This window comes from Prunus dulcis, chromosome 8 (genome assembly GCF_902201215.1).
Source record: "Prunus dulcis chromosome 8, ALMONDv2, whole genome shotgun sequence".
NCBI classification, from domain to species: domain Eukaryota; kingdom Viridiplantae; phylum Streptophyta; class Magnoliopsida; order Rosales; family Rosaceae; genus Prunus; species Prunus dulcis.
In genome coordinates this window covers 4827875-4846419 of record NC_047657.1, presented here as the reverse complement: position 1 = coordinate 4846419, position 18545 = coordinate 4827875, and the positions used below count along the sequence as shown (strand labels likewise).

The 18545-nt window shown below is 35.4% G+C and overlaps 1 protein-coding gene across 2 annotated transcripts; it reads right to left on the bottom strand.

Moving 5' to 3' along the window:
• Nucleotides 1-1433: 1433 nt before the first annotated feature.
• On the bottom strand, nucleotides 1434-9643 carry LOC117636671 (somatic embryogenesis receptor kinase 2). 2 transcript variants are annotated; one of them, XM_034371293.1, is made up of 11 exons: nucleotides 9000-9643; nucleotides 7914-8046; nucleotides 7748-7819; nucleotides 6171-6314; nucleotides 5320-5391; nucleotides 5141-5212; nucleotides 4946-5058; nucleotides 3897-4028; nucleotides 3479-3820; nucleotides 2849-3243; nucleotides 1434-1991 (listed from the first exon to the last, which is right to left on the bottom strand). In XM_034371293.1, the coding sequence occupies exons 1-11, from the start codon at nucleotides 9088-9090 to the stop codon at nucleotides 1677-1679; spliced, it is 1881 nt and encodes a 626-aa protein (XP_034227184.1). In that variant the 5' UTR covers nucleotides 9091-9643; the 3' UTR covers nucleotides 1434-1676. The 2 variants fall into 2 exon arrangements, with proteins under 2 accessions (XP_034227184.1, XP_034227185.1); XM_034371294.1 differs by lacking the exon at nucleotides 6171-6314 and having other exon boundaries at nucleotides 9000-9491.
• Between the last annotated feature and the right edge of the window lie 8902 nt (nucleotides 9644-18545).

The following is an 18545-nucleotide window of genomic DNA, read 5'->3' as shown; positions in this document are numbered from 1 at the left end:
TTTATTTTATTTTTATGTTTGGAGGTATGCAAATTTAAAACAAAAATAATCATATAATAAAATGAGAGATCTATGCATAATTCTTTTTGGGTAATCCAGACAGTTAGCTCCCGAGAGACATAAGTCCCAACCAAAGCCTAGAACAAAAGCACCATAGCCGTCAGTGCCTCCAGGAATACAGGAGCGGCACACCACTATAGCCAAAGTTGAGAAGGAGAACCTGCCACCACATAAAAACACACTACAACAAGGCCAATACCCACAGATCCGCCACAAAAACCAATAAATCTTCACCAAACAGAAAAAACAGAAGCACAAAAACATCCACACGATAAACAACAACTCCACCAAAATGGGGCCCGCCAATGCACCAAAATGAACACAAAATCTACCAACATGGAAGGGTCGACAGAGTGGAATCTAATGTTGAAATCAAGAACCCAAAATTTGCCCCGACAACATATAACTAATTTACTATTAAGATGAAAACATGTTGAACTAGGGACAATTGAGTCAACATTAGTTTGTAATTAAGATAGCAATTAGCGCTTAGTTCTTAATCTAATGATATTTCTTTTCCCAATAATATAAGAGGTTATACGTTCAAATCCTCCCGGAAAAAAAAAAATTGAAGAATTTTTTCACATTGTTTTGAAGGATATGAAGATTTTTCAAAGGAAAACAATAAGGAAAATATTTGAAGGCCAGTCTTTACCACCACATCAGTTCCTTGACTCACCCATGATTACTGGTTCCCCACCAATAATCAACCACACACTACGGCCACTCAGCCAGTAGAACTGCAGAAAGCCACTACCGCCAGTAGCACCACCAACAATACATGCTACCGCCAAAATTGTTTGTATGATTTTATAAAAGTCCATAAAAGTCTGAATTGAATACATCCGTACTTTTATAAAGATCCTGATTGAATACCCCGAATTTTTAAACTCCAAACTTGATTTCTACTCCCCCAAAACTTGATCTTTTTTTGATTGATTTTTTTATTTAATTTTCTTTTATTGTTATTTTAAAGATATGATTATTTATTTATTTATTTATTTTAATATAAAAATACAATTTTGCTCCCGCATTTAACAGAAAAAATTAACAAACTTGACAGCAGGATCATTTGTGCAAACGAAACTAAAGTTAAAGGACCATGGGAACCATTTTGAAAATTGAGGTACTCAAATGCAAATCATGTATAAATTCAGGGATTAATAAAACGATTAACCCTTGAAATTTCAATAGCATAACCTCTTGTAGACCTCAAGACGAAACTTGGTGAAAATTTAACTTGCCAACATGAATGAGCAAATTTGGAAACTGATCTCTAACTGCAGGATTTGATTTCATTCAAAGATGAGGCCTCCCATGAATAAACAGATGAGATAAAAAAAAAATTTGACCTGGCATATACATGCAGAGCATGAAAGATTAAAACTGCCACAGCTTCTTATATATAAAATTATGGCTTTGTCAAACTGCAGCAGATGATACAAATTGCACCTTAGTAAAGCAACTCATATGCACAAGTGTAACGAATAAAATGCAGAATGGACTTACAAGATACATTAATCAGGATATGGTCATTAAAGAAAAAATATATATAGTTAAAAAATTAAGTTGAAAATAATTCCCCCCTTTCTTTTTTCACTTCTACCATGCCAAGGTCACCTTGGACCAGATAATTCAACTGCATGCAAATTTTCTGTTGAGTCAACAATCCAATCAGAATTTGGGTGAGGAGCTAACTCCACTTCCTGGCGGAGTACTTCGACCTTTTGCCACTCATCCCATCGCTCTGCTAAGCCATCACCTTCTAGCATTCTCACCACTTCTGACATCTTAGGCCGGTCCATTGGAGAACCTTGTGTGCAGAGCAGTGCAACTTGAATTAGCTGCTCTACCTCAGCTTCTACATAATTGTTCTGGAGATCAGGATCAACCAGCATTTCTAGCTTTTTCTCTTTGAGTAGTCCTTTCACCTGGAAAAGCACTCAGATGTATGAGATCTTGTAGACATTTCATATCTCAGTTTCCTCACAATCCAGAGAAACCCCAGGCACTAGATTGTTGATCATTGCTCTCTTAAATCTAAAGACAGGAGTTAAACAAGACAAGTATCTACATAGGGGAAAAACAACCAAATATCACAGCAGCAACCAAATATCAGAGATTCTCTATACAAGATGTCCCATCTTTAAGATAAGATGTGTTGAGAAAACCTCACTTGTACTCTATTTTATTCAACTTTGATCCCATTTATTGACGTCACGTATGTTTACACACACACACATATAAAAAATATGAGGAAAACAATCCAAACTGCAGTTCTCAAGAGTTTCTTGACTTCATCCAAATATATAATGAGGACAAGACGAATAAACAATTTTTTTGCTCTAGCAAAGCTTCAGGTCCGGGAACGTAAAATATATATACATGTAAAAAGGTGATTACGAGGGAGGGGGAAAGGGAACCTACCCAGAAAGTATTAAAAAATCCCAACAGAATCTTCACCTAGTAATTCACATTTGTGTTGTCTCAACATCTATATTTTGTTGGTTATACAGAAGCAAAGTTGATAAGCATTCCTGCCCTACCTCAGAAGGTTGATACTCTCAATAACCCTGACCTTCATTCTAAGGTTGGATATCAAAATCAAGAAAGAGCTATTGGTTTCTAGGGATTACTTCAGGGATACAACATAGAGAGTAAAAAAGGTACAATGCGACTTCACAGCTACAGTCCAAGAGATTGTTCACTGGCAGCATTAACTAATAAAAAATAATGATAGAAGTAAAACAAATCCATGAACATGAATAATAATGGAACAGATGCATACCCAATCAAGCAACATGACATCATCATCATTGGCAAGCCGAGCAAGATCAAAAGCCCTCTGACCAGTAATAAGCTCCAGAAGCATAATGCCGTAACCGAAAACATCAGTTTTCTCAGAAGACTTCCCAGTAGACAGGTACTCTGGAGCTATATGACCAATTGTGCCACGTACGGCAGTAGTGACGTGGGTGTCTTTGTAGTCCATAAGTTTAGCCAACCCAAAGTCTCCAACCACAGCCTCAAACTCCTCATCCAGCAAAATGTTTGCAGCTTTCACATCACGGTGGATAATCTTCGGGTCACAATGATCATGCAAATAAGAAAGACCCCTTGCAGATCCCAATGCAATTCGCTTCCGAGTTGGCCAATCAAGAGGTGGTTGGGATGGTGGGCGTTCTAGAAAAAAAAAAGCATAAATTAAGGCATGAATAAAGGATTGGACACAGAAAATTCATTCCTTTTGTAAATTTGCAAAGTTGAACATATCATGGAAGAAATGTACACTAAGGAAGCTATAAGGAAATAACAAACAGGATTAGACCTTGAAAGCACAAATTGAATGAGATAAAGTAAGCTTCTGAAGCAATAAAGTATCATCCTGAAAGTGTATCAAAATGTGTTGAAGCTCTACCTCTTAAACATGAGGCAACACTGCCATTAGCCATATAAGGATAAACAAGTAATCGCTCAGTTGGTGTCATACAGAACCCACGTAACCGAAGAAGATTTCGATGCACGGCCATGCTGATCATCTCTACTTCTGTTTGAAACTGCAACTCCCCACCAGGGGTGCGCTCTTCTTTCAGTCTTTTCACAGCGACCAGTGAACCATCTGCTAGTCGCCCTTTATAGACCTTACCAAACCCACCTCTCCCCAGAATGTTTTTGTTGCTAAAACTATCTGTTGCAACTTGTAATTCTCGCAAAGAAAACCTCTTAAGCTGCCCAAGATGTACTTCAGGATCCTCCTCAGCTACAAAGAGATGTAGATAATATTTTAAACAAACAATTACGCTGAAACTGACCCATATTTAAGTTGAATTACTAACCAGGTACATCAAAGAAAAATTCTTGCGGCTTTCTCCGTCGCCACCATGCAAATGCAATTGCAGGGGCAGCAAATAGTAAAGCAGCACCAGCAGCAACTCCCCCAGCAATAGCCCCAGTGGCACTACTCCCTCCTGTATTATGAAAAAAATAAAGATTAGATACTACATACTCAAAGTTTTAAAGCCAATGAAAAGTATACTTGCCAACACTTCAACTTTCTTTTTCTTTTTCTGACAAGAAACATAATTTCATTATAGCTAAATACAACCACAAAGACTGCGAAACAAAGCTAGGCAATAAAGATACATGGCAGCAGACCTAAAAAAACCTAGTATACAGCAGAATTCCAATAATACAATAAAGGTTGAAAAGAACTATCCTAAATTCTGAAGATACCAACGCCCAAAGAGAACCCCAAAAACGAACTCTATCGCATAGAAGATCCACCTGCTCATCCCTTTCTCCCTGAAAAATTCTTCTATTCCTCTGTATCCATACCACCCAAAAGATTGCCATGACAGCACATCTCCCAAACACCATGCCCATCAAAAACTTGGAAGTGCACCAACAAAAACTTGCCAACACTTCATCAAAATTAAATTTCAGAAGGATAATGCAGTTCATTCATATTCTGGAAGAGTGAAACTACAAAACCCGAACTAAAATGAAGAAACCTGCCTACCAAATTTAACACATAGTTGCCTTTGCAGATAAAGGATGCAATAAAGCTCGCTGTAGTTCACTATTGAGTAGTAACCAGGGAAGAATAGCAAGAGGAAGAAAAAAAAAAAAAAAAAAGGTACAGCAAAAGAATAAGAAAAGACTGTCCGTATTGGCCGAGTAATCAATAAAAGTACAACTACTACATAAATAACACTTCCCAAAGACAATAGAGAAGCAATGAACTTAAGTATCATAACCAAGATGTGAAATCATATCATAACCAAGATGTGAAATCATAGGAGTCCAGGACCATGGAGGAAGATGTGCTATATATAACCATCACCTAAAACCCTGGAGGTTTAATAGAAATAAGAAGATCAATCACCTGGTGTTGAAATTGGGGGTGGTGGGACAAAAGGTGGGGGAGGTGAAAATGGAGGAGATCCTGGGCAGGGGCGACCAGTTACTGGGCCACATAGATTCAAGTTGTTAGCAAAACTGCAAACGACAGAGAACACCTCAGCATATCATCAACATCAGAGTCAGAAAATGCAAGATAATTTCAACATTAACAAGAAACCTTATGGGAGTGAATAAAGAGAAGGAGCCATTGTCCGGAACTTCTCCAGAGAGGTGATTATTTGACAGATCCCTACATTTAGAAATACATCAGAGCATATAATTCTTGCAATGAACAAATACCACACATGAGACATGAGCGTGAGAGAGAGAGAGATTGAAATAAAAATTTTCACTCACAGTACTTGAAGTGAGGAGATATTAGTCAATGACATAGGGATCGGACCCACCAAGCTGTTGTTGTTAAGTCGGCTATCCTTACAGAAAAGTTTTCAAGAAAATAGATGTTAACATCAACAATCAATCAAATAATATTACTCATTTGAATCATTAGAAAACAACAATATCATAGACTATTTATGCTAGTCTGTTAGAAAGGCACGAGCAAAATGTTTTATACATATTTATTCTTTGGAATGAAATGTTTGACATGTGTGTAATATAATTACAATGATATTATAAAGCCACTTGATTTTATATATGTGTGTCATGTTGACAACACAAAAATACTGAACTTAGTCTCCTTTGTGCCATCAACATTGCTGTGGTTTTGGAAGTTCAAGGAGGGCAGCCTATATTTTATTGATGTTACTTTTATATCAAATACGTGTATAGGCTTCTACAATTACAGAGTTTCTTTTCAACTATCTACCAATGAAGTGAATGGAACTTTTACTTTATGAATATAATATGTAGCTTTTCAAATCCTTTACAATCTTAAACATGGAGCAGCAAATTTCTTATATGTTTGTTACACACTTGATAGTCAAAGTACTATGACATATATTCTTTTACTTTCTTCCATTTCCCAAAATCAAAAAATATGGTAAGGTTATAAAATAAATTTGTGTTTTTCTATGCAAATAAATACTTCTTTCAATCTTGTTTTCTTTCCTCTTAGTCTCAGTAGTTCATGAATATATGCTCTCTTTGTTAGGCCCTCAGGTTTTAGAAAACTAGCCAAATATCACGGGCATGTGTGTCTAGAATGTGGACATTAAAGAAACAAGGTAAAAGACAAGTATACCCACAGGAATCGCAGTTTTGACAGCTTGCCCAAGGTGTCTGGGATTAGACCCGCAAAACTATTCAAATAAAGATCCAAGCTCACCAAGCTGGTTAGGTTCCCCAGTTCACTAGGAATTGGTCCACTTATGTTATTACTGTAGAGTTCCCTGTCATTTAAGGGGGAAAAAAATTTAATAGATAGCTCTGGAAAAGTTTGCAATAATATCAGATGACTCGGGGAAAATCATAAGACACTGGTAGATCTCATTTTCAGAAAACAAATCAGCATGGACATATTTAACATCAAAACTTTAAGTTACCACACTTTTTGGGAAAATCTAGTTTATGACCTGAAAGCATGTATGTCTAAGTAAAGATAACAGTGTAGATAATATTAATAAGTGAATTCCTGATAATTTGATATGCACCAAACACTTTATTTGGGATTTGGGCGTGCAAAAGGTGTCATTACATTATGTTTTTCCAAATGAATATCTTGGCGAATGGCCAAAACATGAACATGCCAGATGAAACATATGGTTCAAAAATGATTTCCACTGTTGGGCATAAATAAAAGTGTGCAAAACTTTTCCATTGTAACAATTTAACAATTTTTTTTCATTCAGCTTCTGATAGACTATTTGGGTTCTGGACCAGAAGCAACCAAAAAAGCCAGTTAACATATTTCAGGAACACTGAACGAAAGTCAGATGACATTTTGAGAACATTCCCACAAATACATATGATACACTTAAAAATTGTGAACTGAAAAAAACTTGACTAACATTCAAGGAAAAATCTCTACAATGAGCCACATCTCATTGTTCACAAATGGTGTTCTACCAGACCTGTGGCTACATATAACTTCCAAAGCTTGACATACAACACCATAAACAGAGAACCTTCTTACAGAAGATTGCTACAAAAAGTAGTCTCTCAACAAAATTCCAATCAATAAGTAGATTACGTTTAGGGTTATCTATACTGATTCCAACTTGATTAAAGAAGGTCATATATATTTTTATCCATTCATGCAGTCTAAACCCTAAACCCTAAAGTAGGCCCCAACCCACCACCTACCTCATAGACAAAACGGTCTGCCACTTGCCACTAATACTTCTTGTATTTCATAACCTTATGTCCTTTCCTTCAACTAGATACCAGTATTTCTAAGTTCCAACAAAACCGGCAAAATAGATACACAGTGTACACTAAGTTCTTTAAACCTATCCACGTGCTTTAGTTACATTATACAAACTAATTGTTTCTTCCAGGAATTTAATGTATCTGCCATCATATTCCTCATACTATCCTGCCTCAAATGTTGTTTTCTAACATACCACAATGTTAATGTTCATAGTATTTGTGTTTCAGTTAAGTATCCCACACCAACCTGATATTACTCACTTGAGCCATAGCCTAGGCAATGCCTTGGTACTAAGCTGCTAAATATATTTATTTCATATGCATAACAATCAAATGACTATGCATGAAATAAAAAATAAAATAAAAAAGCAACCAGAGTAACTCCATTAGGACTAACAACACTTAGAAAAGAATGATAGCTAACAGCATAGAATCGAAGCACAAAGTAACTTACAAATATTGTAAATTCTTAAGAAGGCCGAGCTGTGGAACAAGTTGACCCGACAAGAGTGCATTTCCGAGATCACTGGAATTAAACACAAAACAAAGCATTGTCAATTGAATTCTTCCCGAGAGGATACAAGAGCATATTCTTTGTAGATGTCAGAGAGACAACATACACTCTTATGACGCTATTTTCATTGTTGCATGTGACATGAAACCATGTACAAGGGTTGACAAGGGTAGGATCCCAACTTTGCAGGACATTGTTAGGGTCCTCCAAGTTGGTCCTTAGACTATGCAAAGCATCACCTGTTTGGAAAAAAAAAAGAAAAGAAAGGAAAAGCCATTAGTTGCTTCCTATATAAACGATTAACACACTTGACATAGCATATCAGACAACGATGTTTGAATTTTGCAAAGCATGCTTCTCTAGAATTTCCAGAAACAGATACAAAACCATTATGCAGGAAGGCCAGATTGCATGAGAACTTAAATCAGCACATATGATGCTTAAAAGGTCATAGACCATTGAGCTTAAAAACCATTGTGCTTTTGCGTTTGAGGAATTTGGCAGACTTGAATTACAAATAAAATAAAATAAAGCCCATCAATCTCGTGCTTGCACAATTGTTCACAAGCAGAAACAAATGGTGGATGTCAGGTTTTCAATCATAAAGTTCTGAGGGTTCACTTCCTTGACTATAGTAGATATGATTTTAAAATAAGAAGGCCAATAGAAAGAAACTATTACCCTCAAAGTCTTATTGACTCATAACTTTTGACAAATAAATAGAGGTCTATCCAACCAACACACATCATAAAGTCATATTCAGAGAACCAAATAATAGCACTTAATATCAAGTACCGGTTGAGTTATAGCAACCAAAACACCAACAGTAGCCATAAAATTGTACAATTCATCATGGCTTTGTCACACCAAAGTTCAGCTTCCATTTCATTAAATTTAAGAGCTTTGTAAACAAATCAAAAACATAAAAAACTCCAATATTCAAGATTCATAAATGTCTTTCAATACTCAGTACAAGGTAAGTAAGTTTAAATGAGCATACTAAATTCCATTAACCCATAAATCTTTACAACAAAAGTTAACAGAACCCCATTTCCAGAAATTCATGAAACCAGTAAACAAAAATATAATTTTCAAAAAAGACAAAAAAGAAAGCGAAAGGAAAAGGAAAAGAGAATGAAGAAACAAAAATCAACCAAAGTGAGCTAGCTCAACAAGGCAAACAACTACATACCTTCCATATTAGCTAGCACCATTGTCATCCATAGTGGATGAGCCACTAAGATCAACCAGAGACAAAGTGAATTCCCTACCTTGCTCTCCATCTCACTTGCTTTTTTCAAGTCTCAGATCCAAATGGTATCTTACACCCAAACACACCATCACAGAAAACCCACAACCACCCCCCAAAACCCAACTCAGATTACCAAAATCCCAGCTCAGAAATCTCACCCTAACAAACCCACCATTACTCACTTTCCAAAATCCAAAATTTCACCCACTCAACCAAAACCAAAATCAAAAATGGTTTTTTTTTTTTTTTATAAATAAGAAAGCCTGATCTCACCAGCTAAAAGAACACATGTAAAAAAAACACCTACAAATTTTCAACCATTTTATTCTCTTTCTCTGCTACCCTTTTCGCCAAACTTACCCTTTTGCTCTTCCTCACTTTCTCTCTCTGTGTCTGAGCATTTGCGTGGGATTCTTAATAGTTATATCTCTTGCAGTTTTTAATTTGTTTTTAATTTTTTTAATTTTCGCTTTTTTCGAGTGAGGCGTGCGCGCACAGAGAGAAGAGTGAGAGAGTGGAGTGAGAGTGCAAAAAGGAGAGAGAGAGGTGCCCGAACGGTGCTGACCGCTGCCCGGACGCAGTCAAAACGCCTTGGCGCTACAACGTGGAAAGGGACGTGACCCTGGGCAGCCCCGTTTTCAGTCAAATCCTGGGCTTGAGTACGTGGGGGCCCACACCATTAGAGACCTCAGATTCGGTCCAACTTCTTCCCCTTCCACTTTATATTTTAATTAAACAATTAAATAACTTAATAATTGTTTATTCTATTTTTTATAAAAAATTAATGAAATAATAATAATAATAAAAAATCCAAACTACAACATCCAGCATTCCGTTTTGTGGGTCCCAATCTTGGAGTCTCCTGATAATGAAGCCAAGTAGTAAAGTAGTTTACAAACATAATTTTATTTGATTACGACACTGCCTTTTATTTTTATTTTTTTTTTATTTTCTTCTGGATTTTAGTTTTCTGTACACTTTTGTATTGTGTGTATGCACATTTGATTTATTATGCTCTACGCCTCTTTGTGCAAAAAGCAGTGGCTATCTTGATTTTAACATACCAAAGATAAAAGTATAAATTGGCTTTCAACGATAAAACAAATAGTATGAGGAAAATAAGACAGTCAAACGAATTGCATGCGAAACATATTCTTTCTCATTGGTTTTGCTCACTTTTGACCATGTTTATCCTAAAAGCATTGCTTTAGAAATAATTAGCAGGATAAAACTTTAGCTCATAGTCCACTCACATAGGCTTTGTTTTTGTAGGTAAGATAAGTAGAAGGATTGGATTAGCTTAATTCAATACTATGTTTGGTGCTAAAAGAATGGATGCGGATAGGATAAAAGGTAATCCCACTATAATTTCGTTATGTGTATTTTTGTAAGATGACTTATCATACTAAGAAAGTGGAATACATAATCCACTCCTCCAACCCCTTGACTTTGGATTCAATATCAGGAGCTGCAACACAAACCCGGGCCAGTAGTGCTAATGAAAGACACTTATCATTTCCAATCCAATGTAATCTATTGTAATCTAATCCTACCTCTTAATCCAATCCAAACCTGGTCACCAAAAATGATGAGTTTATGTTGAATGATATCGGCTTAAAAAATAGTTTTGATAGGAATGTCAAGAGATAAGGATATGAAGAAAAGATAAAAATAGTTTGGGTTGGAGTATGACTTTTAATAGAGAGAATGAATGAGTATGGGATCAACTACCTCTTAATTAATTTAATTTATGATATTAGGCCCCATTTGGTAGCCGAATTGAACTGGTTATGATAAGATTTTTGAGTGTTGGACTGGGTTAGCTTAGGTTGTGCTAGACTTTAATAAGTTGTTTGCACATTTAAGTTGGGCAGACTACACTGGACTTAATCAAGTTCGTTGTTTGGTACAAGTGTTGGACTTCAAAATTATTTTATATTAAAATTAATTTTAATGTTAGATTTTTTTTTAATATCATAAATAACTAAATTTTAAAAAAACATCCACACAAATTTAAAAATAAGATACATCCATAAAAATTGTCCAAAACTTCACAAAATTAATAATAAACACATAATTCAAATGATCACCAAATACTTATGTTGATGTTGAAAAATAAGGAAACAGGTGAAGAACCAATAACGTATTTGTGGAATTTGGTAAGATGTTGAAAAATAAGGACATAGGTGAACAACCAAAAATGTGTTTGTGGAATTCAAACTTCTCTTCACATTAAACTTGAATACTGAATACAACTTAAATAGCAAACTAACAAAGCCACTAAGCTAAATAATAGAAACAACTACTGCACAACTAAACGATGACATTCAGTCACTAACCATGACTCCATGACATCTTGGACTCTCCTATTAACTAGCAACTAAACAACCAAGTCCCTAAAGAATAGGACTTCCATAACTTAACCATATAAACATAAACATAATAAATAGAATAATAAATATTCTTAACAACCTCCCTTAAAGTGTTCTGCAGACAATCAGTTTAAAGGTAAAACTTCAATTCTTCAACCTTCAGGGGCAACGAGCAACATCCTTCGAAGAACTAACTCCCAATATATTTCTCAATTTCACGTACACAGGTGGCAACTTGAGAGGCTTGGTAAAAATATCAACAATTTGGTCCTCACTTTTACAATAAATCAGATCAATAACATCATCCTTAGGACATACTTCATATCATGATTTCACATTCATATGAAACATGTCCAAAACTTCTTGAACATACTTCTTTTGTGAGATTAAAATTCCGGCAGTGGATTGATTCACTTCAATGCCCAAAAATTAGTGCATTAACCCAACGTTTGACATGTCAAACTCAGTCATCATGGAATTTTTAAACTGATCAACATAGCCTTATCACTCTCTGTGTAGATCAAATTATCAACATATAAACATACAATAAGAATCTTTCCATTTTTCCCAACTTTAATATAGAGAGTATGTTCATATGAACACTTGTGAAAGCCTTGGTTAGCAAAATAAGCATCTATGCGGTTGTACTAAGCTCTAGGTGCTTGTTTCAGCCCATAGAGTGATTTGTTCAATCTATATACCTTTTTCTCCTTCCAATGTTGCTTGTATCCAGGAGGTTGCTCAACATACACCTCTTCTTCCAACTCCCTATGCAAAAATGCTGACTTTACATCCAATTGAAAAATTAGCCACGAGTTTTGAGCAACCATGGAAAGAACATGGCAAATTGTATCCATCCTTGCAACTAGTGCAAACACCTCCTTGTAGTCAACACCAAACTCATGCTTGTAGCCAACACCAAACTCATGCTTGTAGCCCTTTGCCACCAAATGAGCCATGTGCTTGTTTATCTCACCCTTTTCATTTAGCTTGGTTTTAAAAACCCATTTCACTTCAATCTTTTTCTGCCTATTTTGAAGGTCTGTCAGAACCCATGTTTCATTTTTCTAAATGGCCCTGATTTCTGCGTCCATACCTTTTTGCCACTTTGGTTCGTTCACAGCTTCTTGAAAACTTATTGGATCACAATATGAAAACAAGGCAAAATGTGCAATCGTGTAATCGTCATCATCAGATTGAACAACACCACTGACCTCATAGTCTATTATCCATGTTGGCCTCTTCCTCAAGCGTCGGGACCATAGGCTAGATGCCTCGCCTTGATGATTTTCGCTGGAATTAATTGACAGTTGTTGCTGTTGGGCTAATTGTTGCAGTTGCATGTTTGATTGGTCATGATGTATGTATGATGGGTCAACCTTCTTTTCTTCTTCTTCATAAAAAATTACAGGAATGAGTTGTTGCTATGAGAAACTTTCAATCCAGTTCCACGTGTTTTCCTTATCAAAAATTACATCTCGGTTGATGACAATCTTCTTGGTGATTGGATTGAATAACCTATAGGATTTGGAATGGTCACTTATGCAAAGAAAAACACATTTTTCGCCCTTGTCATCAAATTTCTTCCTCTTCTCATTAGGTACATGTGCATATGCAATGCAATCAAAATTTTTGAAGTGATCTACAAACGGTCTTTGTCCATTCCAAGCTTCTTTTGGTGTCATGTTTTGAACAGAAAAAATGGGACAGAAACTGTTCCATACATGAACACTCCAATTCACTGCTTCATGCTAGAAATTTTTTAGAAATTTCCCTTTCGCTAGCATGCTTCTCAACATTTTGAGAATGGTTTTTATTTATTTTTTTTTATTTTTAAAAATCTCTGACACCCCATTTTGTTGGGGTGTATAGGCTACTGTCAGTTGCCTTTGGATGCCTTGCTTGTCACAAAAAACTTCAAACTCTTTTGAACAGAACTCTCCTCTATGATATGTAAGAAGTGTCTTAACGGCTCTCCCAACTTCAATTTCAACATGAACCTTGAAACTTTTAAATGCTTTAAAAGTCTCAGATTTCACATGCAAAAAATATACCAGGTTTTCCGATTAAAATCATGAATAAAAGAAATAAAGTATTTATTTTTCCTATTATGTTGGGTTAATGGGACCATATAAACCATAGTGTATCAGCTCCAGCAGCTTCTCAACTCTCCATGCCTTGCCTTTGAGAAATTGATCACAATGTTATTTGCCAACAACACACTCTTCACATACTTTGGCGAGAGGAGTGACCAGAGGTATACTAGTCACCATATGCTTATGATAAAGTGTCTTAAGTCCATTGAAATTTAAATGGCCATAGCTAAAGTGCCAAAGCCATGTCAGATCAGTCACCTTGGCCACCAAACCAGCATGGATATTCTTGATTTGTAACTGAAACAACCTGTTAGTTGTCATCTCAACCTGTGCAATCGCACCTCTTGCAGGATCATAAATTGTGGCACCTGAAACACTGAACGTTGACCTTGTTAGCCTTGTATAATATTATGAACGGTAGTCACCAAAATTGTGGCACCTGAAACATTGAACGTTGGCCTTGTCATTCTGTTGACGATTAATATTCTGTTGTTTGCGTCCTCTCCCTCTAATATGAGAGTTTAAGGATTGTTGATCATTAGACTTCTTAGCAGTTGCTCCATTTTGTTTGTTTCCATCTCGATTTCCTCTATATCCTTGTCATCTGCCTCTGCCACGACCTCTTACTCTTGAACCTATGGTTTTAGTATGACTAGTCATCCCAGTAGCTTGGGTTGACGCGTGCTCTTTTGTCGTGCTTCTGTTGAATTTATGTTCATGGACTAGCAAGGAGCTCTATAGTCATGTGATTCTTTGATTGAACAAACAATATAATCAAATTTGGGTGCCAGAGAACGTAGGATCTTCTCAACAATGACTACATCTTCTATCGCTTCACCATGGATTTGCATCTTATTTGCAATCCCCATGGTTCTTGCAAAATAATCTGTCACATACTCTCCATTTTTCATTTGAAGGGTCTCAAAATCCCTCCTCAAAGCTTGAAGCTATGCACGCTTCACTCTAGTTGAGCCTTGGAACTTCCTCTTCATTGAGTCCCAAATTTGCTTTGAAGTATCTGAGAATGGTCTCCAAAATTGCTCGATCAATGGCTTGAAACAAGTAATTTTTCACCTTCAGGTCCTTCAACTTTAGGCCATCTATCTTCTTTTGCTATGCTTGTGTCAGCTCGCCTTTTGGTTTGACAATGCATGTTCCCACTAGATCCCAATATTTCTTGGATCTCAGAAAATTCTCCATGAGCATGCTCCAATGATCGTAATGACCATCAAAACAAGGGATTGCTGGCTGCACAAAATTCTCAGGTGCTTTATCAGACATCCTTGACACTTGCTAGGGCAAGAAACGGTGATGCTACTCTTTGAAAATTTATACGTCAAGCCCAGTGGGGGTTCTGATACCAGATTATGCAAAATAAGGAAACAAGTGAAGAACCAAGAACATATTTGTAGAATTCAAACTTCTCTTCACATTAAACTTGAATACTGAATACAACTTAAAGAGCAAACTAACAAAGCAACTAGCTAAATAATAGGAACAACTACTGCACGACTAAACCATGACTCTATGACATCTTGGACTCTCATATTAACTAGCAACTAAACAACCAAGTCCCTAAAGAATAGGACTTCCACAACTTAACCAGATAAACATAAACATAATAAATAGAATAATAAATATTCTTAACATGTTGCTCTATTTGACATCCAGTCATTAAACATCTCAATAGTCAAATTATTCCTCCATGTAGGCTATTAATCGGATGCGACAAAGGTATCAATATTGCCATGATCTACATTGTTCTCATTGAGGGGATCATAATAGATTTCTTGCTCCTGTTTCTCTAATTCTATTGCAACTAGAGTTGTCACAATCTTCCTCTTTCTCTTTCAATCCATGTCTAGACATAAAAAGTATTTAGAGAACATTAAAAACAAAAACCAATGGGGTCTAGCCCAGTGAAAAATGGCCTTAACTTGGAGACCAAAGGTCTTATGTTCAAATCCCCATGATATCATAATTGTCTTTGTGTGTGTGTGGGAAATCTCCCTCTATAGAAGATATCATAGAACCTTTTTCTTAGCTATCTGATACTCATGGAAAATGGTATCTACCACAAATGACAATTTTTCCTTGTATTTACATACACCTCAAATGATGCTAAGCCTCTACACAAATTGGGTATAGAAAAAGAACCTAAATTAGGACTGTATTTATAAATACAGAGCAAGAAAAATTAGGCCCACCCATAAATAAAATAAATAATCAATAGAACAATAAAATTGCCCCAATAATGTAGAAATGAAATATCAATGTAACAATGGTATAGAAATGAAATTAATAGAAATAGAACAATAAACCACTTTATTTATTATGTATTTGTAACAATGTAATTGAAATGAAATATGTAATATTTATGTGGACTTGATTGAAATAATGTAACATGTACTATGAATTAATTAATTTTTTATTTTGTTTTACATCTTTTATTAGGGTTCGTCAATGGATTAGGCCGGGGTGGACTTTAAAGAGGAGAGAGAAAATATCAGGTCGGGCTTTTTTATAAAATTTAAAGCCCAAGCCCGACCCATGAGCTGGGCTTGAGAAAGCCCATCGGGCCGGGCCGGGCCTAAACGGGCTCTACTTCATTAAAAAAAATCATAAACTTAATCATAAGGGCATTTTAGTCCAAATTTGATATTAAACTCACTTAATTCTAATATTTTCACATCAAACTAAATTCATAAAACACCCAATAAAGTCACACAACTTATAAGATTTTCCACAAAAATAATAAAACCAAGTATTATTTTTGAGGTTATTACATAATTAGATCATACTACGTTTGAAGAAATAATTTTTAAAAATAATAAGTATCAAAAAAATATTTTTTTAAAGGATGGTATGAATAAATATGCAAATATTTGGTGATGTGTTCAAGAAAAGCATGATTATATTTGGTGGTATGATTATGTTTCGTGATATGATTATATTTGGTGATGTGATATGTTGTTCATCTTATATATATATATATATATATATATATATAATTGTTGAATTAATAATTGACACAAATTAATGTGCTAATCATCCAATTATAAACTAAGAATGAGTAAAGAAAAGTAAATGAAATGAAACAAATTATATATGTGATTTAAGTGATATAATCCTAAACCTAAACTCTTATTTATACATAATTATATATGTATGCGGGCCTAACGGGCCGGGCTTTTGTGGGCGGGCAGAGCCGGGCTTTCTTGGGTTTAATCGGACTGGCCCGGGCTTCAGACACCCAAGCCGAAGTCTAGACCTGCCCAACACGGGCCGGGCAATCTCAAAGCCCATAACGGGCTAGGCCGGGCTGGCTCACATCGGCCCACAAGCCCGCGGGCCAAATGATGAGGCCTGCCTGTTATGATTGAAATTAATTTTTTCAATATTATCTAAAAATTTGTAACAAAAAAATTTAAAAGACTTAGAAAAAAATAAAATAAAATAAAATAAAAGCTTGGCCCGTCTCAGCTCACCAAGTCTGCTAAGTCAAAATTCTTATAATTTAAGGAAATTAACTGATGATTTAGGAAAATAACCAATTAAGGATTCTCTCTTTTTTACATAAGATTTGATTTGAGTGATGATGCTTTCCGTATGCTGACATGTGTCATATCCAATGTCCATTTTTGTCTTGGTGAATCATGTGCTACGTATATTTCGTGTGGATCCATAATTCGGTTGAGTCAGCTTTGACTAGTCAAATTGTCAAACTTTAAATCATAAACTACTGGAATTTTGATGCCTACACTCCTATTTATGGAGGGAGACAGAAGAACAATCTGATTTCTTAGGTTGTTTAAATACGCATTTAACTATGTTTGTGAGATCACTCAGCAATATCGCTGGCAAAAATAGACCAAGGAAAAGAAGAAGAAGACGGGGGGCTTTTTTAAAAGATGAAAACTCTCGTTTGCTGTAGCCGGAGAAGAAGATAGTTGATTTGTTTTTTTTGGGCTTTTAAGAAAATCTGGGCTAGCTTAAACAATGGGCCAGCTTTTGTAATAAAGAAATAACTAATTTATAATATTAGAAAAACAGATCTTCACAAATTGGACGTTGGAAATTGATTTTATTTTTTTAATTTCAAATTTTTTGTACTCAATCAAGGTACATGGAAAATATATTCTAAATTACGAAGAGGATGATTCAAACTCGGATGCAGAGTAGGAAGCACATCCGTTCTAGCCAACTTAACTTGCTAAGCCCATATCTGACAATCACTTCAATTTAAATGCTTAATTATTTCAAAGTCTCTTATTAACTGGAATCATGTATACAATGTCAATTTGTTAAAATATTTTTAATAGCGACATTGATCACTTCAATTTGAGTACTTAATTAGATTGAAGTCTAATTAGCTGTGATGATAGAGAAGCTTAATTTATATAATATGAGATTAGGTAAATGACCACTAACCAATAGTCAATGGATTAATACCATTCATCCGACATATTCCTTCTTCAATAGAGTAGGTTTTTGCATAGCTGTTACTTTGCCTCGTAACACATGCATTATATACAAGTCGTTTTATTTTAGCCTGATTTTAGTTCCCACGCTGGTTATAATTTTGCTTTGACTAAGATAGAAAATGACCCATATGCCTACCCTCAACAAAAATGACTACATTAGCCCCCTCCCCTATTAGAAATGTTTGAGAAATTTAAACCCATAAAAGGGTTTAGGGTTAAAAGAAAAAAAAAACTGACATGCCCTTCAATTTTCCAGTTGAATACGTACTCAAAGTCTTATTATGCATTAATAATTAAAGAGAAATTTATAATCACTGTCAAATTTAGGCTAGGAATTATGTATAACCTTCTAGATAGTGAGAAGAGTGACTAATAATGAGAAAAACTCATGTGGAGTTTCGAATGTTGTTGTAGAACAGTCTAGTCTAGTTAAAATGGAGTTTCGAATGTTGTTGTAGAACAGTCTAGTCTAGTTAAAATATGATACCGACTCTAAATTCAATAACTAATTTTAATTTTCTTAAACACATGTTA